This window comes from Dermochelys coriacea, chromosome 10 (genome assembly GCF_009764565.3).
Source record: "Dermochelys coriacea isolate rDerCor1 chromosome 10, rDerCor1.pri.v4, whole genome shotgun sequence".
In the NCBI taxonomy this organism is placed as follows: domain Eukaryota; kingdom Metazoa; phylum Chordata; order Testudines; family Dermochelyidae; genus Dermochelys; species Dermochelys coriacea.
This window is the reverse complement of record NC_050077.1, coordinates 51,382,429-51,403,480: the sequence shown is the minus strand read 5'-3', so window position 1 is coordinate 51,403,480 and position 21,052 is coordinate 51,382,429. Positions and strand designations below refer to the sequence as shown.

Below are 21,052 nucleotides of genomic sequence, written 5' to 3'. Positions count from 1 at the left end.
TAAATTGGATCATACATCAAAAACCAGAGCAGCATATTCAGATCACCCCCTTAATCCAGATTTAGGAATCTTACCTGATAGGCATCTAGCTGTTCATCAGTAAATATCGTTTGCTTATTACCCATCTTAAATGAGGAATTCTCCCTTTGTGCAAATGCATCACATAAGAAGTTGCAAGAGTTCTCTGTACTGTAGGCATTTAGAGCATATACACTTCGTGGTTGTGCTGAAGAAATCCCCAAGCCCGCATTGAACAGCACTTGCCTGCACCTGTCTGGCTAGCAAGGAGCAATGAAGTCGTTTCTGGGAACCTTGGCAAAGGCTGCTTTTTGATGTGCCAGGAGGGAGAAGGTTAAAATCCCAGGCAGGTATCACCCAGAAATGGTGGTGCCATCGTCCTTTCCCCTGTTTTCCTCGAGTACAGTACAGGGCTTGTGTGGCGTGAAAACTGATGAGGAGCATCCAGTGCCAGAAGGAAACCAGCTCTCTGCTGCTCCGGTCTCGGTCTCTCCGCGGCACTCCCTCTCTGTAACTTCCCGGTGTAAGAGTAGCTCTGCACCACTAGGTGTCGCCCGATAATCCATTTATCTTCCGCAGGAGGCTAGCAAGAGAGGCTGGCTGGGTTGCTCCAGGCCATCAGGCACAGGACCCAAGTGTGGATTTTTATTGCGGGGAAATTTATTGCTGCCATGCGCTGGGTTCAGCTAAAAGTCAAGGGAAATACGGGAACAAGGTGTACTGAGGAACATGAGGGACTGCAGGCAGCATGCTCAGTGTGCTAGTAAGAACAATAACCCGAGGTAAAAAAAAACCCCATGGCCATGTTATTGTAAGTGGAATGGGCTTCCGGACAAACCACAACTAGCTTTTCTGAGACTGCGGCTGAAAAATGACGCCCCTGGACACTCCAGCAGCATGGGATTTTCCTTTCCCCCACTCCCCTCCCACCACACACATACACACACATATATATATATATACACACATACTCTGTCAGAGACCATAATCCAGCCGGCTTCAGAACAATCTTAATAACTGAATGAAGACTGTAGAGAGACAAGGTGAGTGAGGCATTATTTTTTATTGGACCAACTTCTGTTGGTGAGGGTGACAGGCTTTTCAGTTTCTCCCTGAAGAAGCGCTCTGTGTAAGCTGAAAAGCCTGTCTCTCAAACCAACAGAAGTTGATCCAATAAAAAATATTAATCTAAAATCCTGGAACCTACACAGCTACACCACCACTGCATGCAATACTTTGCATAGACAGGCAGCAATGCCTAGTGGTTTGAACAAGGCACCAGAGCTGACCCTAGACTACATGGCGCCCCCTCCATTTGTTAAACTTTTGGATACCTTACTTTTGTAGCATTTATAGCCCATTTCACGACGTTGATGCACAATGCATGATTTATCCCTATCACATAAGACAATAAATTTGCATGCAAATCATGCATCAAAGTCATTAAACAAAACCCCCGAGCCCAATGCCCCCGAAGCCTGGCACCTCAGGCAGTTGCCTGGGTTGCCTGCCCCTAAATCTGGCCCTGCAAGGCACTAAGGGAACCAAGGTATCTGAAGTCAGAGTCTCCCCCCACTAGTTTCATAGTAGCAGCCGTGTTAGTCTGTATTTGCAAAAAGAAAAGGAGTACTTGTGGCACCTTAGAGACTAACAAATTTATTAGAGCATAAGCTTTCATGAGCTACAGCTCACTTCATCGGATGCATGCATCCGATGAAGTGAGCTGTAGCTCACGAAAGCTTATGCTCTAATAAATTTGTTAGTCTCTAAGGTGCCACAAGTACTCCTTTTCCCCCCACTAGGGTACAAATCCCAGTCTATCCCTGGTTCAGGGTGTGACCTGTGGCACATCACCTATGCTCATACAACATTTGGCAGCCAGGAAAGCTATCAGTGCTGCTCTAATCTGCTCCGGAAGAGGAAGGCATTGCCCCGTGTGCCCACCCCCCAGTGTTAGGGAAAGCATGTTGAATCCCCTACTGCCTCTGAGCACAGCACAGAGAAAATCAGGGCTTTGGTGGATAGCAAACAGAATTTCTCTGTCTGGTGGCCTTGCGTGAAATACTGTAAATTGGTGGTCACTCCCTAATGGACACCAGTTCATAGAAAAAAGGCATCACAACCACTGGCAGTGATAGCAGAAGCCAAGGACTGAATTCATTATGGAGGCTGAACCCTTCTCTCACCCTTGCAGATAGTCCCTCCAGGTCATGGTTGAAATACACTAGTTAGGCAGTGGGGAGCAGGTTGCACAGATACTTCCTTTACTACATTTATTTTATTGGTCAATATAAAACCTCAATCTCCAAGGCTATTAATCCAGCACCTTTACCCAGCACTGCAATTCACTAAACTATATTTAACAGATAGGAGTAAGAGCACATTGCATATCATGACGTCTGACTTCATGGTCCAAATATTAACAATGTTCCTCTCTCTAGGACCCCTCCTAGCACTCTTCCCCACCCTGTAGACACCCATTTACCCAGGCCTGATAGCTGGGCTGGATGTTGGAAATAAGATTTGCCTTGGTATATAGCGAATGGAAATGGGAAACTATCTATAATAGTAGTATTGAAAGTAAATGTATCAAATCTGTAGTAAACAAGCTCTGGGAGTTACTGAACCATATGATGTTCCAAGGCAGACAATTAATTCAGATCATGATGAGTAGGAATGCAAGATTAGATTCACTGGAATACAGTATCAGTCTATTATGGTGCTCTAAAGGTATAAGACATTACAGCATTTTTACAAGTTAATGGTTTGAGTTTAGCAGATGGCAATGCATTTGCCAAAACTTATTAATGAAAGAACCAAACAACAGTGGCAGTCTGAATTTTAATACTGAAAACACAGCAGTCTTATGATCAACAATATATAGTTGGGTTGTTTGAAAATATTAAAGGAAGAAGCTAGAACAACATGACCTGTTCCCTAACCTAATGTAAGTGCTGAGTTAAGTGCTGCTGATATCTGGCATGTGATAAAGACCCACTAGAAGATCAGAGGGTTGAACCTGCTGCACCTGGTATATAGCCAAACTGACCTTCATTTTTCTGACTGAAAATTATTTTTATTTCTTCAAGGTACAATGAGATCAAGTCCTCCTCCTATCCCAACAAAATCACCAGTATCAACAAGAAATGGCAAGAACAAAGATTGTAAAATACATTGTCGGGGTGGCCCAGCTTTAAGCCACATCAGTAAATTGAAGTTGTGGGTGCTCAGCATTTCTTAAAAACAGGCCCTAAGAGACTCTAGCTGCCTCAAGTTGGACAACCAAAAATTAAGGCACCTAAATTTGGTGGATACTTCTGAAATTCTGGGTCAGTTTAATCTGAATCTCTGTACCTCAGGTTTCCCTTCTATAAAATGGGGAAAATGATACTTACCTTATAAATATCTTTGAGAACTATGGATGAAAGCGCTAAGTATCTCCAAGTATACCTGTTAACCTCACATCTAAACATCCTGGTTGAAGTATTAGCAAGAAAAGTGTCTGTTAATCAGACAGTGTTTTATGGAGGCTGGGAAGAATTTGTTAGTAGGTGCCACTTGCCAAATGATAATGTCTGTTCTCCACCTGGTCTCATTCAGAGGTCTGTATTATGCTTGTAAACTAGTGGGCATTTCTCACATATGTTTGGAAAAGTTGTAAAACTGGCTCTGGTGGAGAATTATATTTTGAGGATAAATAGCAACCAATATAGCCAACTCTGACTTTCTATAACAGTTTGTGAAAGGAGATCCAGAAGAGGAAGTAACTAGGAGGACAGCCATTTTAGATTTGATTCTGATCAACAGGGAGGAATTGGTAGCAAATCTGAAGGTGGAAGACAATTTGCGTGAAGTGATCATAAAATGTTAGATTTCATGATTCTAAGGAAGAGAAGGAGTGAGAGCAGCAGAATAAGGAAAATGGATTTCAAAAAGTCAGACTTTAACAAACTCAGAGAGCTAGCAGTTTCTCAAGGAGACAATATTAAAGGCATAACTGCAAACTATCTTGATGTGGAGGAAAGATAGGACAAATAGTAAGAGGCCAATATGGCTCCATCAGAAGCTCTTTTATAACCTGAAAGTCAAAAGGGAATCCTACAAAAAATGGAAACAAGGACAAATTGCCAAGGAAGACTACAAAAGAATAGCACAAGTGTGTAGGAACAAAATCAGAATGGCTAAGGCACAAAATGAGTTTCACCTCACAAGGGACATAAAAGGTAGTTAAGAGGATTAAATACATTAGGAGAAGAGGAAAAAAAAGGAAAGTGTAGGTCCTTTACTTAGCAGGGAAGGAGAGCTAATAACTGATAACATCAAGAAAGCTGAGGTGTTTAATGCCTATTTTGTTTCAGCTTTCACTAATAACATTAACAGTGACTAGATACTCAAGACAATGAATATCAACAACAGGGGGAAGGAATTCAAGCCAAAATAGGGAAAGAACCGGTTAAAGACTATTTAGATAACTTAGATGTATTCAAGTTGGCAGGGCCTGATGGAATTCATCCTAGAGTACTTCCTTAATTAGCTAAAAAACAATCTCAGAACCACCAGCAATTATCTTTGAGAACTTTGGAAGGTGGATGAGGCCTCAGAAGACTGGCGAAGAGCAAACATAATACCTATCTTTCAAAAGGCTAGGAAAGAGGACCCTTTCAATTATAGACAAGTCATCTTAACTTCACTACCTGGAAAGATACTGGAACAGATTATTAATAAATTTGTAGGCATCTGAAGTAGAACAGAGCTATGAAGAATAGCCAGTATGGATTTGTCAAGAACAAATCATGCCAAACCAACCTAATTTCCTTCCTTTACAGGGTTACTGGCCTAATGAATAGGGAGGAAGCAGTAAATGTTATATATCTTGTTTTTGACAGTCCCACATGGCATTGTTATACATAAACCATGGAAATGTGGTCTAGATGAAATTACTATAAGGTGGGTGCACCACTGATTGAAAGACAGTACTTAAAGAGTAGTTATCAATGATTCACTGTCAAACAAGGAGGGCAGATCCTTTGTGGGCCCATCCTGGGTCTAGTACTATTCAATATTTTCGTTAATGACTTGGATAATGGAGTGGAGAGTAGGCTTATAAAATCTGCAGATGACACCAAGATGGGATTGCTTTGGAGGACAGGATTAGAATTCAAAACAACACTGAGAAATTGGAGAATTGGTCTGAACTCAACAAGATGAAATTCAATAAAGACAAGTGCAAAATACTTCACTTAGGAAGGAAAAATCAAATGTACAACTAGAAAATGGGGAATTAATGGCTAGGTAGTAGTACTGCTGAAAATGATCTGGGGATCACAAATGCAATACGAGTCAACCATGTGATGCAGCTGCAAAAAAGGCTGATATCATTCTGGGTGTATTAATAGGAGTGTTGATTGTAAATTACAGAAGGTAATTGACTTTTGTTTCATTTTTCCCCAAAAAGGTTAGTAATGATTACATATCTAACATAGTGAATGCCAGTGAAAATGACGCTAAAATAGGATCTGAGGCTAAAATAGGGAAAGAACAAGTTAATATTTAGACAAGTTCATAGGTGCCAACGCTGTGGGTGCTCTGCAGACATGGAGCACCCATGGGGGAAAAATTGGTGGGTGCTCTGCCTGCATCAGCAGCCAAGCTCCTCACCTGGCCCCAGCTCATCTTGCCTCTGCCTCCTCCCCTGAGTGTGCCACATCCCCGCTTCTCCTCCCAGCGCTTGCCACCACAAAACAGCTGTTTCACGGTGTAATAAGGGAGGGGGGAGGAGTGGGAACACAGCACACTCAGGGGAGGAGGCAGGGAAGAATCAGGACCAGGGCGGGGATTTGGGGAAGGAGTTGGAATGTGGATGGGAGCAGCGAGGGGGGAGGTCAAGCACCCACCAGCGCCAGCAGATGTCAGCACCTATGGACAAGTTAGATGTTTTTAAGTCAGCAGGGCCTGATGAAATACATCCTAGAATACTCAGGGAGCTGACTGAGGAGATAACTGAGCCATTAGCAATTATCTTTGAAAACTCATGGAAGATGGGAGAGATTCCAGAGTACTGGAAGAGGGTAAATATAGTGTCAATCTATAAAAAAAGGGAATAAGGACAACCTGGGGAATTGCAGATCTATCAGCTTAACTTTAGTACCCAGAAAGATAATGGAGCAAATAACCAAGCAATCATTTTGCAAACACTTTTAGAAGATAATAAGGTGAGAAGTAACAGTCAGCATGGATTTGTCAAGAATCAACCATGTCAAACCAACTTAATGGCTTTCTCTGACAGGGTAACAAGCCTTGTGGTTGGGAATGGTATATCTTGACTTTAATAAGGCTTTTGATACTGTCTCCCATGATCTTCTCATAAAAAAATTACGGAAATACAGCTTCGATGGAGCGACTATAAAGTGGATGCACAACCGATTCGAAAACTATTTCCAGAGAGTAGTTATCAGTGGTTCATAGTCAAGATGGAATGGCATATTGAGCGGGGTCCCGCAGGAATCGGTCCTGGTCTAGTTCTGTGCAATATCTTCATCAATGATTTAGATAATGACAGAGAGAGTAAACTTATAAAGTTTGCAGATGATGCCAAACTGGGAGGGGTTGCAAGTGCTTTGGAGGATAGAATTAAAATTCACCATGACCTGGACAAACTGAAGAAATTGTCTGAAGTAAACAGGAAGAAATTAAATAAGGGCAATTGCAAAGTACTCCACTTAGGAAGGAACAGTCAGTTGCACACATACAAAATGGGAAATGACTGCCTAGGAAGGAGTATTGCAAAAAAGGGATCTGACAGTTATAGTGGATTACAAGCTAAATGAGAGTCAACAGTGTAACACTGTTGCAAAAAAAGTGAACATAATTCTGGAATGTATTAGCAGGAGTGTTGTAAGCAAGACACAAGAAGTAAGTCTTCCACATTTCTCACCTGGAATATAATGTCCAGTTCTGGTCACCACATTTCAAGAAAGGTGTGGACAAATTGGAGAAAATCCAGGGAAGAGCAACAAAAATGATTAAAGGTCTAAAAACATGACCAATGAGGAAAGGTTAAAAAAACCAGTATGTTTAGTTTTGAGAAAAGTTGACTGAGGGGGAACTTGATAACAGTCTTCAAATATGTTAAGGGCTGTTATAAAGAGGACAAAGATCAATTGTTCTCCAGGTCCACTGAAAATAGGACAAGAAGTAATGGGCTTAATCTGCAGTAAAGGAGATTTAGGTTAGATATCAAGAAAAAACTTTTAAACTAGAAGGGTAGTTAAACTCTGGAATAGGCTTCCTAGGGAGGCTGTGGAATCTCCACCTTTGGAAGTTTTTAAAAACAGATTGGACAACACTTGTCAGGAATGCTCTAGGTTTACTTGGTACTGTCACATCAGGGGGCTGAACTTGATGACTTCCTGAGATCCCTTCCAGTCCTATATTTCTGATTCTATGATCAAGGACTTTTTAGCTGGGAAAAGGAACTGGCCAAAGCTGCCTTATCTCCTCTGCTATCTACAGTGGTTTAATTATTATTTTTTGATTATTAAATAGCACATTTTGTAATTATCATAGTGCTCTGTGGAATGACAGATTAAGTATTGCTACATACATGGATCACTTTATCCACTAAAGAAATGCATCCATCTCTAAGATGTAACATAGCAGCTTTTATACTATCAGCAACACTGACACAGCAGCCTTAGATACAGAAAGTGAAGTTAAAGCAAAGGAATTTGTGCCAGAACCCAGGCAGAATGCAACAATCCAGGTTGAAATTTGTTCAGGATACTAGGTCTAACATGCTCATGTTACAAAAAGTGCAAAAGGATCCTAAATGGCCAAGATCTTGCTTAGATGTACAACTCAAAAGACGGCAGCCATTAGCAGCAAAAGGCCACCTTGGAGGCATTTTTCTTAGCGTTTTCTGTAGCCCCATCACCACTATAATTATGTGCTTTGGGATACTGGTCCAATTTGGGCTCAGCAAGAAGAATTCAACCCACTGAATCAACAACTTCACTTTCTGAAGAACCTTGGTGGGTTCTCATTTATCTACTAAATAGCCTGATCCTTCTTAGTCTGTAAGATCTAACAAGACAGCAACCTGAGACATTATGACTACGCCTAATTAGGGGCTTACCCCTTAAAATAAAACAATGTCTCCAGGATTAATAATGGAACAAATTGTCACAAATTGGAATGTCCATTATGAAAAATGTATATATTTGTAGCCAAGCTGGTTATTTGCTGCAATAATAAATAATCCTAGCCCTTTTTGAAGAGCAGATTTTGATTTTTACCAATTTGTTCTCATACAGATCATGTGCTGCTTTTGCAGTGCAAGTCTGAAACCTTGATTTCTGTGTGGGTTCGTTTTAGGTTACAAAGATATTCTAGGCTATAACTACAGTCTTTGGGTCATAGGTACAGCAGCCAATGATGGCCATTTAAGGTAGGACTGAGGTCCCAGTCCAGCAGATACTTATGCATATGCTTAACTTAGTATAAATTGTCTTATTGACTGTAGAGGGTCTATACTCACATGCTTAAAACTAAAGAATGTTTTAAAGCTATCCTAAGTACATGAGATCCTGTACCACTGAAATGGATGGGAATTTGCTATTTATTTCAGTGGCAGCAGCGTAGCTAGCATTGAGATGGCTTGTGTTAGACAGAAATCCTCAAACAAGACACGTATTTCAAGCTGTCAGCCTGTGCAGAAGATCAAACTAAATTTAAAGAGACAATTCCATCCCCAGTGCAACTACAAGGAAGTAACTGGAATTACACCAGGGACAGACTGGACCCAGCGTCTTTTAATCTTGTGATTACTTGGGCTGAGAGGATTATTATAGTTAAAATAGTAATGTCCTCATTTGCTCACTTCTTACCTGCCTTAATATGCCTGATTCATGTTTTTAAAAGCTTAGCACAATTAGCAACTACAGTAAACATTATCATCAGAAGAAGGAAACCACAGGAGATATTTACTGCTCCAATTTCTCCCCAGTATAGGGGCAACATTAGTACATAGCCAAATGACTGATAAATGATCTGGGAGGCTACTGAGGACTTTGCAGCCAGAACACGGAAATAAGATGTGAGGTGTTCCATTGTCTGTGGGTTTCAGGAGAGAAAGGATCTAATCCTGCTCCCCTTGAAGTCAATGGGAGTGCTTGCCTTTGACTCCAGTAGGATCAACATAAAGTTATAATGGAAGTTTGAGAATCCTAGCAAAAAACTAATGCCATGGATTCTCATTCTCCATTGTGCTGAATAGTGTGTATATAATCCACTGGTCTGTGTGCGTTACCTGTCCCTCTCTGTGCCCATTGCACCATAGAGGGTGTATCATGTAACACACATTGACCAGTGGGTTACCTATGGCATTCAAATACAGTGCACCAGAACAGGTAGCAAAAGGTCACAGAGAGCTTTTTTGCCATAGACAGGTTTCCCTTAGTGGTAGCTCTTTAGCTCAAGCTGTAGCAACTCATCCTTTTAGCTACAGAAGTTACTGGCTGAATCCCTGGTGTATCAGCCAGAATGATAGCAGGCATGTAAGTGGGGGCTTGTCCAGTATTTGAACTGTTCTGGACCTCAGGTGCTTGGCACAAGCTTCCTCAGACATGAGTAAATACGGAGCTCACTAGTCAGTGAGGTTTAGGTATCATATCCCGTCGATTATTCAGAGAGGAGGAAGGGTAACACATACTGACCAGTGGATTACATATACAGAGCAGTTTCCTATTCTACATGACAGGCATATTCCTTTCTGCTACTGGGCAGCACTTAAGGGTTGTGTACAAGATAGGTGATAGAGACCCTTTGGAGCCCTCATGCACTCCCATTCCAGTTTCCATAATAAAGTAAAATATTAGCATAGAAGCCAGGATAAAAGGACTCCAAGGGAAGCTAGGACGCAGGGGAATTCCCTGCGAACCCAAGGAAACTTGATAGAGAACACCTGAATCCCTTGGTTTATAGTACACAGTCATAAAGGGCTTCTAAAGGGATGTCAGGCTCTAAGGAATGGGGTTAACTCTCTGTATTTTTGCAGGAAGTTTAAGGAGACCTGCTTGTGATGAGTTCGCTCACAGAGACCCCCTTGGAACTGACACCTGATGTGCTGAAATTACCTCTGAGCCCATTTTCCCTTGTCTTGTTGAGCCAGACACTCTACTCTGCTGCAACACAGATCCAGGGTCTGGTCCACGCCCCCAAAGCTGCAGACTTAGGTAACCAGCTGAGCTGTTTTCAGTTGTCTCCAGCACCCAGTTCCCATGGAATCCAAATCCCAAATAAATTTGTTTTACTCCGTATAAAGCTTACACAGGGTAAACTCAAATTGTCCACTCTCTATAAACACTGATAAAGAGATATGCACAACTGTTTGCTCCCTCAGGTAATCACTTACTCTAGGTTTATTAATGAACAAAAGTGATTTTATTAAATATAAAAGGTAGGATTTACGTGATTTCAAGTAACAACAGACAAAAAGTAAGTCACCAAGAAAAATAAAACAAAACACGCCATTCTAAGCCCAACACATTAAGAAACTGATTAGAGGTAATATCTCACCCTCAAAGATGTTCCAATAAGCTTTTCTCATAGACTAGACTCCTTCCTAGTCTGGGCCCAATCCCTTCCCCGGTACACTCCTTGTTGGTTCCAGCAGACATCTCAGGTGGTAAGCAGGGGTTTTCTCATGACTGGCAACCCCTTTTGTCCTACTCCACCCCATTTATAGCTTTGGCACAAGGTGGGAATCTTGTCTCTCTGGATCCCCACCCCTCCTTCTAAATGGAAAAGTACCAGATTTAGGATGAATTTCAGGGATATGAACTTGTCTTCTAAGGGTGCAAAGAATGTGGAATCAAGAACAGAACTGGCAAAAGGGGTGCAATTCTATTGACTTCAGTGCAGTTGCCCCACATACAGCAGGTGTGAAATTGGTGAAGGATGTTCCAATAATCCTCTGCCTTCAAATGAAATGCGTCCTGGGGTTAATTCATGAAAGTTAGAGAAATTGTATCTCTAGGGCTTCTTTCCCCAGTCTAAAGAGTCTCTTCATGTATGCAATAATAAAATAAATAAATAAAATAAATAAATATGTAGATAATTATTTAAACAAAAGAACACACAAACCACAGAAGTGGTGAGGTTCTATTGTATTAGCCATCTCTTCTCAAGTATCCTATTCTGTAACACTGCCACCTGTTTCATCACTGAATAGTTATCCTGCTACATTAACTGGGTAGGTTTTACAGACTTTGGCATAAGGCACAAACTTCTTATCACTCCCTCTGTCTGTATGTACCTAAGAGTGCTTTAATTGGTCATTTGGACTATTATGCAACATTTATCTCTATTTGTAATACGAGATACTACATGAAATCAACACACTTTTATGTACATTAGGCAAGGCTGCATAGCGTTATCAATACATGTCTTTCATCACACACTTTATTTCAGTTTAGTATCTTTAAAACATTTGCCAAGTAAATTTAAACTATCAACTACAATCAAACTTGGAAAGTACCTTCAGCAAACATAACTGAAAAAAATGGGTACATACAATAATCAACTTACTAACATTTATACTGCAGAATACAGAGCATTAGTCATCTGTTTTAAAAGTTTCACTCATTCATTCAGGGAGCAGAAAATATACTACTCGTCTACACACATGCCGTGAATAGCAGATAACTAAAGTTAATAGCAAGTAATTAATGTTCTCTGATTGTACGGTGCCTACCACAATTGAGTCCCGCACCATGATCAGCGCTCCTAGATGCTACCATAATACAATTAATAAATAGTAAAATAATTTAAGCAAGCAGTTACAAATAACCTAGAATTTGAAAATTATTCATCCAAACTATTCAGTAAATACTAAAATTCTGATGACAGTTGCAAAAGTTAGGATCTGTTTGTGATTGATTTGCAAATCCAACAAACTCTGGCAAACCTCGATGCTGTTCAGTCTCACTCGTGTTACATTATAGTTGGTCTTTTAACAGCCTGTATCTCTTATGAGACAAAGCCATGCCGGGGTGCACTGGCTTGTGGGTACTGGAGGAAACACACTGAGCAGTGCCTTTTGCTACACCTTTAGAAAAGGTGTAGCCATTTACAATTTGAGTTAATTACATATATAATGCACCCCTAGCTAGTGCTAAAACTTGAGGTTCTTTTTCATAGTCTAAGGCCTTGTCCTCACTAGAGAAAAAAATATGTTTTTAAATTGAATTAGGTAATGTGGTAAAGTTAGCAAGGACAAGACAGTTTGTAGTTTTCACACAAGTTAGCAGGTCAACCATAGGCTCCCTCACAGTCTTTATAACTTGATCTACTACTAACTTGTCTAAACAAACTGCCTTGTCTTCAGTAAGATTTTTCCAATGTGTTAGCTAATTCAAGGTAAGATCACATCTTTGTTCCTAGTGAAAATGCACCCCTTCAGCTATAAATTCCTTAATAACCATGTGCATAGTTTAACCTGGTCCCTTCTATTACACTATATTAACATAAAATTGCAGGTTACAACAGCAGCTTTTCAGTCTTCAATTATGCTGATGTATTCTCAGTTTTCTCACAAGCTTAGTTTTATCATGCAATTTTCCCTGACAAACACACAAAAGAAAAAACCAGAAGGAAAAATAAGGCTTCCTTTTCATGGTAAGAGATACCATGATCGGACAAAGTCTCTCTCTCTCTCTGTCTCTCCTGGCAACAGAAATCAGTAGAAGTGTCAGATGAGCAGGTAAAGTCAAATCCAGGTGCATCTAAGCTATGTTGTTAAATATGAAAACATCAGAACCTGAGGTAGTATAGGATATAGGGCCATTAGACCCACTATTCCATGAATTTCTCTCCCATCCTTCTCTTCCTTGCAGAATTAGCTCTTCCATGTTAAGGCTTCACCCTGGTGACAAATTCTATTAGGTGGCCCCCCGAAAGAACAGTTTTGATTGAGAGACACATTTTGTATATTTATCCTGTCTCTACATTACCACAGGAGAAACAGATCACAGACAAGTTTGATATTCTTTGATGAACACATGGCATTAGGGTGATAACATGAAACATTACATTTCAGCTAGGGATGATGCACTGCCCACTAGCGCAATTTACAGGGCAGCTAGAAGCCCTGAAATATATACAGTATATCTGGTAATGATTACTGGATTTAAGAACTAAATTACACTTCTCAGACTATGAAGCAGGGGTTCTCAAACTTCATTGCATCGCAACCCCCTTCTGTCAACAAAAATTACTACACAACCCCAAGGAGGTGGGGGGGGGGACTGAAGCCTGAGCCCACCCTAACTCCCTCCACCCGGTGGGGAGTGGGGCAAAGCCAAAGCCCCACCAGTCTAGGTGGAGGGTCCAAAGCTGAAGCCCAAGGACTTCAGCCCAAGGCAAGGGGCCTGTAACCTGAGCCCCACCACACAGGGTTGAAGCCCTTGGGCTTTGGCCCCAGGCAGTGGAACTTGGGCTTCGGCACTGGGCCGCAGCAAGTCTAAGCCGGCCTTGGCAACCCCATTAAAATGGGATTGTGACCCACTTTGGGGTCCTGGCCCTACAGTTTGAGAACTGCTGCTATAAAGGACTCTACTAGTAAGAATGCATAAACAAAAAAATTCTGTGGAGACAAAGCAAGATCTACTGGATGCACTGAAGAAAAATAGTGTTCTCTCTTTTTAAAAAGCTGAAAAGGAGCAGATGGTATTTTACTATGTATTAGTACACAGTAAGGAGAAGGAATAAAAGGAGAGATAGGTGTGAGCTTTGTCTGGTTGTTAAAAGAAGACTGGAGTGGAAGCGGGGACACCCAAGACCCTATTCTTCCATTACAGCATCCACTCCAATCTTACTAAAGTCAGACTGATTTACTGAAGTCAATGGGAGCTACTTGTATCCCGTGGCAGAGGAGAATAGGGTCCTTAGGTTCTGTTCCTGTCTGTCTGTGTAACATTGGGGAAATTCAGTTAACCTCTTTAGGCCTTAGTTTACCTAGTTGTCACTTCTCTATGCTGCTATTTGCCTAGCAGTAACTTGGCAATAATGTTTATCTCCCACAAACAGCTTTTGTGGGGCTTAATTCATTAATGCTTATAAAGCGATTAGGAGTGTCTCAGAAGGTGCTACAGAACGGCAAAGCATTATTATTTTTGTCCAATACATAATACAATGTCAAAGTTTGCTTGCATTCATTAAATAATATCATATAGTAATTTTAGAAACGACGTGTGCACAATCAGAAACTTATCAAGGGTCTTTCAGTCTTCTAGGATTTAGGTAGCAAAACAGACTTATGACTGCATCACAGAGTTGTGGCGCGATTTCCTTGGAGAAAACTGAAAAAAAAAAGGACAGTAAAATTTATAAGTGAGCAGAAACAGAGGGTAAGTGAAAAAGAAAATCTTCCCAGCAACTAGTCGGGGTTTGCCATTGATCTCAGTGGGGCCAGGACGTCTCCCTGAATGTTTACAGTGAAAATTAAACCCACTGGAGAGGGGAAAAAAATACCATCTAAAATGAGATGCAGAGACACACTTATGCTGCAAATGGCACACAAAAAACAGGCTTTAAACACACATGATCCCAGAAAAACTCAAAAGTATGTAAAAAATGCTAAAATATCAAGGAATGCTTCACAGAACTGAATTCTGGTTAAAGGTACAGAAGGAGAATCTGAAAAAAAAAAAAAAATCTTGCACCAACATTGTCTTTTGAAAATCCTTGGGATATAGTCCTTATTATAGCTATTGTAAATAACTGATGAATGAGACTACGAAAAGTACTACACAAGCTATGCAAAAATCATCACTTCTAAAACAAAGACGTAAGATAACTGACTGAATCCACAAAAGAAACTGAAGAAAATAAGCAGCTTCTCACTCTGCCCTATGTTGATACAGGCAACAGCCATACATGCTTCTCCCATGCTGCCATTACAATGTGCTTCAACATTGATTGGAGAAACCATGTCAAAGAGTGAAAGGCTAATTCAAGCGCCGTGACCATTCAGATACTTGACCTTTCTGATGAGACTGCTATCAAAGGTTAAAATTGTGACGGCTATGTCTGAAAGTGGAGACCTTTCCACTGGAAATTGTACTGCAACCTTCAAATCCATTTCACATAGGCAGGGTGCTTACCAAACAGCGATCACATGAGAACAACTTTCAGTGACTACTGATCTAGGCTGCATTTAAACCAGTGACCTGCAGGTGAAAGACCCTGTTCCATTACCAATCCCCTGAGCCCTGCTTAAACAAAAAGAAAGAAGCCAAAATTCAGAAATTTAATCCCAGAAAACTCTCCTGAATTATGTAGAAGTGTTTTACCATTGTAGTACTTAACATACTTGTATAAGGAGATCCAGGGCTCCCACTCCCAACCAATGATACAAAAGTAATGAAACTTTATTTTGCTATTGGATGATTGGTAATTGTGCATCTAAGATTTCTGTGATGGTTTTTCCCTTTTTATGATTAATCCTTAATTGTGTAAAATCCCCTCTGTTTTCACATAACATTAGATATGGCAAATTGACATTGTGATTGAAATTTAGAAATTCACTGAAAGCAATCAGCACAAGAATTTTATAGAAATATCATGATGCCTCTTTACATGTACTAAGGAACAGGGTAAAAAAGGTCCTAATTCACCAAAGTCAGGGTGTGACATTCCCCAGGGTGCAATCTGAACTGCTGGACTGCTGTGTCCCCTGAGCTATCCAACCTGTGATGATGCCTTTTACACTGCTCTGCTGGTTAACAGCAACCACTCCAGACTCTGCTCACACCCAGCCACTAGCATCTGAACTCACTCCAGCTGAACACATGAATGCTATGCCCAGCCATCCATAAATTACATACAAGGTGACGTGTATATTCTCAGTCCCAGTCTTGTCCCCCAGAAATGTGCACCTTGTACTGTCCAGTGCACTACTGAACAATACAAGCTCATAATAAGTCTGTCATTTCAACAAAGGAAAATATGTACCAGCTTTGTTGATCTGAATAAAGATTCCCAAACACTTCAACCAAAACAATTCCAGATTTTTATTTAGATATTTATCTAATACAAATATTAGATAAACAAGTTTGTTAGAGAAAGAGATTCTAGTGATTACAAGTGATAAGGCATAAAAGTTAGCATTTGTTACAAAAGAAATAAAAGGATAAACACACAATTCCCAAACTTAACCACGGCTAAGAGATTTAAATGCAAAAAAAGAGTTATATGCACTAAAAGCTTACAGCAGTCTGTACTGGCTGAAAAACCTTCAGGCAAGGACCACTCCCCAAGTTCAATGATGCTTCTTTTGTCTTTCAAGCGATCTTGCTGCCGTGAGTAGAGATAGAGGGGAAGAGGTAAGGATTACCTCCCACCTGAGTGCAAATAGTCTCCCATGTACATGAGAGAATTTCTGGGATGAAACGTAAATTCTTTGTTATACCTTCCCTCCCGCCCCACACGGGTGGATGACCAGTTAAGCAGGTAATGGTTCTTTAACACCTTGCTGGCATGCTAGTGCGTCTTTGTCTCTAAGAAAATGGTATGTGAGCATTACCCAGAATTACAACATATTTCAGTAATAATCATAGCAAAATCTCATAATTTGACATACAGTGATGTTACACACATTTCAGCAGGATAATACTACTCAACAGATGAGTTTTCAAATACCACCTCACAATGCATACTTTGTACAAAATATATCATAACTATATAAAAATGGTGAACATAGGGTACAGGGTGTCGCACAAGGATGTAGCCTATCAAGAAATGGCAGCTAGTGAGGAAAAATCCCAATGTACCAACTTCTCAGATGTGGCCAGTTCATGGTTCTGTCAGTGGGAGGCTTCCAATGATTTCAGTCAGACTAGGATCTGACCCATAGTCCGAGTTTAAGTTAACAGTTACCAGCTGCCATAGTGAAAATTATACATTCAGAACTGAAACCACTGGCCAAATATTTATTCACAATTTTAGAAACCATTATGGATTTTATGGCTATAAGGCGCCATGATGATCATCTAGTCTGAGCTCCTGCATAATAGAGGCCATAGAATTTCACTCAGTAATTCTTGTATTAAATATCTAGAAACATCTTGCTTCTCTCAGTATTTTCTCTCCTGACTGGTTGCTTTGTCTGCTTCTTCCACTCTCTACAAAGGGTTTTATTTTCTTGCCGTCTTCCACATCTGGAACTGTCTCTGACCCAAACTTTCCCTTTCCTCCTTGCAATCCTTCCATAAAATTCACTTCTCTTTTAAAGCTCTTAGGTTAATCTACTTATCGATGTCTCCTTGTGTTGTTTCCCTGCCTCCTTGTCTTTTACAAGGTTTATAAAGCACTATGTACACTTTAAGGTGCTCTATAAATAATAGATTAATGATTGATGTAAAGCGGAGTGGGCAAACTTTTTGGCCCAAGGGCCATATTGGGGTTCCGAAACTGTATGAAGAGCCAGGTAGGGAAGGCTGTGCCTCTCCAACAGCCTGGCCCCTGGCCCCTATCTGCCCCCTCCCACTTCCCACTCCCTGACTGCCCCCTCAGAACCCTCGACCCATCCAACCCCCCCCCGCTCCTTGTCCCCTAACCACCCCCTCCCGGGACCCCCGCCCCTAACCATCCCCCCGAGGCCCCACCCCCTATCCAACTCCCCCATCTCCCAACTCCCTGACCCCTATGCACACCCCAGCCGCCTGACAGGCCCCCCAGGACTCCCACACCTATCCAACCGTCCCGCCTTCCCATCCCCTGACAGCCCCCACCGAACCTCCGCTCCATCCAACCGCCCCCTGCTCCCTGTCCCCGAACTGCTTCCCAGGGCTCTCTGCCTCTTATCCAACCCCCATGCTCCCCGTTCCCTGCCCCCTTACCACGCTGCTCAGAGCGGCAGGAGCTCGCAGTTCTACCACCCACCCCGGCCGGAGACAGCCACGCTGCCGTGCTGCCCAGCAGGAGCAGCAGGCCAGAGCACTGGCAGCGGGGTGAGCTGAGGCTGCATGGGAGGGGGGACAGGAGCAGAGGGGCCGGGGGCTAGCCTCCCCTGCCAGGAACTCAAGGGCAGGGCAGGACAGTCCCACAGGCTGGATGTGGCCCACGGGCCATAGTTTGCCAACCTCTGATGTAAAGTATGCAAACAAAATAAGCTAGGCAACCTCCCACTAGGAAGATTTCAGACTGAATCTGCTGTGGAAAATACTTCATTGCTACAGCATGTGCTACATAGTAGGTATAAGATCCCAGGCTTCATCCTGCTTAGTGGCCATATAGAGCAACTAACTTTCCAGTTTTCAGAGTAGCAGCCGTGTTAGTCTGTATTCGCAAAAAGAAAAGGAGTACTTGTGGCACCTTAGAGACTAACAAATTTATTAGAGCATAAGCTTTCGTGAGCTACAGCTCACTTCATCGGATGAAGTGAGCTGTAGCTCACGAAAGCTTATGCTCTAATAAATTTGTTAGTCTCTAAGGTGCCACAAGTACTCCTTTTCTTTTAACTTTCCAGTGCGTATGGCACTGTGTGCTCTATATATCTAAGGAGAGAAGCAAGTCCTTACTGGGTGTCACATACAAAAAAAAAAAAAAAAAAAATCTAATGGTTATGAAAAGGAAGTCTAACTACATTTGTTAACTCCTTATATGGATGGAAAATATTTACTACATAAACTCTACTGCATTTTCAATTATTTGGAACTTGTATATTGGCATTATATGCTAAACAGATAGAGTAAGTAGAATGGTAGATTTTGTGCCAAGCTTTTTGGCTTTCACAGTAATTCTCATCTGATCTAATGAAATTCATTACATTATCCTGGAAGATGTGGGCTTTGACTGCACTTCATTAAGCCTAATTCAACCACAATATTTAATGTAAAATGTAACATTATGTTTTGTCCCTAGGGCCAAACACTGTCTTGTGCAAATTATCCTTTAAAAAATTACAGATAAAGTCAATGGTTGTCCAAAGCAGACTGAATTTGTTATAATCATAAATTCCCAGCTAATGATGCCCTGAATGCAATGATCATTAGAAGACACTATAGTGTCTCTCCACTGGGATTTTTTTTTTCCCCCAGGGAAACTCCCTCCACTGTTGCACTGCACTGCCATTGGTGTGGCAACACCAATGCTATCAAGTGTGGGAGTGCAAGGACATGTCAGCTGCTGGAGCTTTTACCACTATGTTGTTTAGCCCTGCTCAGAACAGATATGCTGTTCTATGCTAGAAGTCCTGCTGTTGATGCCATTGCAAGAGTTCCCCAAGCATGCCAACATAATAAGGCCTTATGGTCAATTCTGCTCCCTGTAAAATGCATCATTATCAAAAAACAATTGGATGCACACTGCAAATAATAAAATGAACATGTAAAAGCCTGTTTTGTTAGCAGGAAACTATTTGGATCCCCACTGCTGCTCTGCACCTGAGAGAGAGGAGCAACTGGCTTGCTTTCCCCATAAAGGCAGGTGAAACCACAACAGTATGTTTGAAGACAGAACCCCTTCTGGGAGCGTGACTGAATAGAAAAAACACAAATAGCCCTACTTCTTGCAGGGATCAGCAAATTTAGGACAGAACCTCAGGGCTGATTCCTTAAGCACATGTAGGATGAGGGGTGGAGGAAGAATTAAAAATGCTGATAGTCTTCCCTAGGGTGACCAGATGTCCTGTTTTTACAGGGACAGTCCCGTTTTTGGGGACTTTTTCTTATATAGGCACCTATTACCCTCCCTCGTCCCATTTTTTCCCACAATTGCTATCTGATCGCCCTAGTCTTGCCAAGCCCAAGCATTCCAAAATCACGAACTGGACCCCAAAAATATCATGAGATTTTTAAAAAAAAAAAATACATTTTAGGTTCTTTTTGTTTGCTTACTGGTTTTTGAGCATTTAGGATGCATTCCGATCATGTTTTCAGGCTTTTCTCTCAACCTTTAGGGCTAAATACATTAAATGAAGGCTGAGATTCTCACAGTCACATGACTCCAGGACTTGGGGCTTTGAGAAAATAACCAAATATCATGAAGTCTTGATAAAATTCCAAGCAGTGGGAACATTATTAGATCAGGGACTGACTACGTTAGGCATTGTTCATACACATTGTAAAACTTGGCCCCTGGCCCAAACTTACAGGTGTGAAGGGACCCTGAGCTGGCCGTAGAATCAGGGTGGGGGGGATGGATCCTGGTCTCACCCTGACCCCTGCACCAGGGCAGGGCCTCTTCACACAGCTGTTCATGTTCCAAGTGGTGGATCCCAGGCTCGGTTCCTTGCCAGGGGTCATTGTGGGGTGGGCCAGGCGGCAGCTCCTAATCATTACATGTTGTCCATACAGTACCACCCCCATTTTTCCTGCTGGCTGGCAGGAAAGCTAACTCCCTACAAGCAGCGGAGTTAGCCCAATACAGTGATTCTTTCAACAACAGCAAGGCAGAAGGCAGAATCCCCACTCCTGACTCCCCACTGTCTGAAAAAACACACATCATTAGACTAATTTAACAATTTCCATACAGTCTGTCAAATAGTGATTTAAACAGAGCCTTACCCATGGATAAACGCTAGCTCAGGGCCTTTCACAGGGACCATGTGCAAGGCTGAGTAGTGCTGCTATCTGGTATGCCCAACAGCCACCATTCAAACCCCAAGTTAGGCCCCTTAATATTGAGAGTGTCTTAAAAAATTATGAGGTTTAAAAAATACATTTGGATAGTTTGTGTGTGTTGTCTGGATTGGGAGCCCGTAGGGCTTGTGTTTTCAAACTTTTCTCACACCCAGGAAGGCTTGAAACTCACTTGTTTGTTGTTTTAAACGAAAGCGGAGATTTTGTGGTAATGAGCTGACTCCGGGAGACAAACACCAGCTGTTGCGAGGCTTGCAATGAAGTCACAGCAGATGGCAACGCAGCACTCCCTGAGCCTGGCCCCGGTCTCTCACAGCCCGGCACCGCCTGGGCCCCGCTCACGGGGCAGGGGCTCTCGGACCGTAGCTGCACCTTGCGCGGCTCGGAGGACCTCG

General features: G+C 41.8%; 1 protein-coding gene across 2 annotated transcripts in view; it reads right to left on the bottom strand.

The window, feature by feature from the left end:
- The window catches only part of CIB2 (calcium and integrin binding family member 2), a 120,710-nt gene extending 99,758 nt beyond the window's left edge, over positions 1-20,952 (bottom strand). Inside the window, exons 1-2 of one of the 2 annotated variants that reach the window (XM_038418591.2) lie at positions 20,830-20,943; positions 75-704 (exon numbers count right to left, since the gene is read on the bottom strand). In XM_038418591.2, coding sequence (XP_038274519.1) covers positions 75-125 — 51 coding nt within the window. In that variant the 5' untranslated portion in view covers positions 126-704; positions 20,830-20,943. Of the gene's footprint in view, positions 1-74; positions 705-20,829 lie in introns of both variants that reach the window. The other variant, XM_038418592.2, reaches the window with a different exon arrangement.
- Between the last annotated feature and the right edge of the window lie 100 nt (positions 20,953-21,052).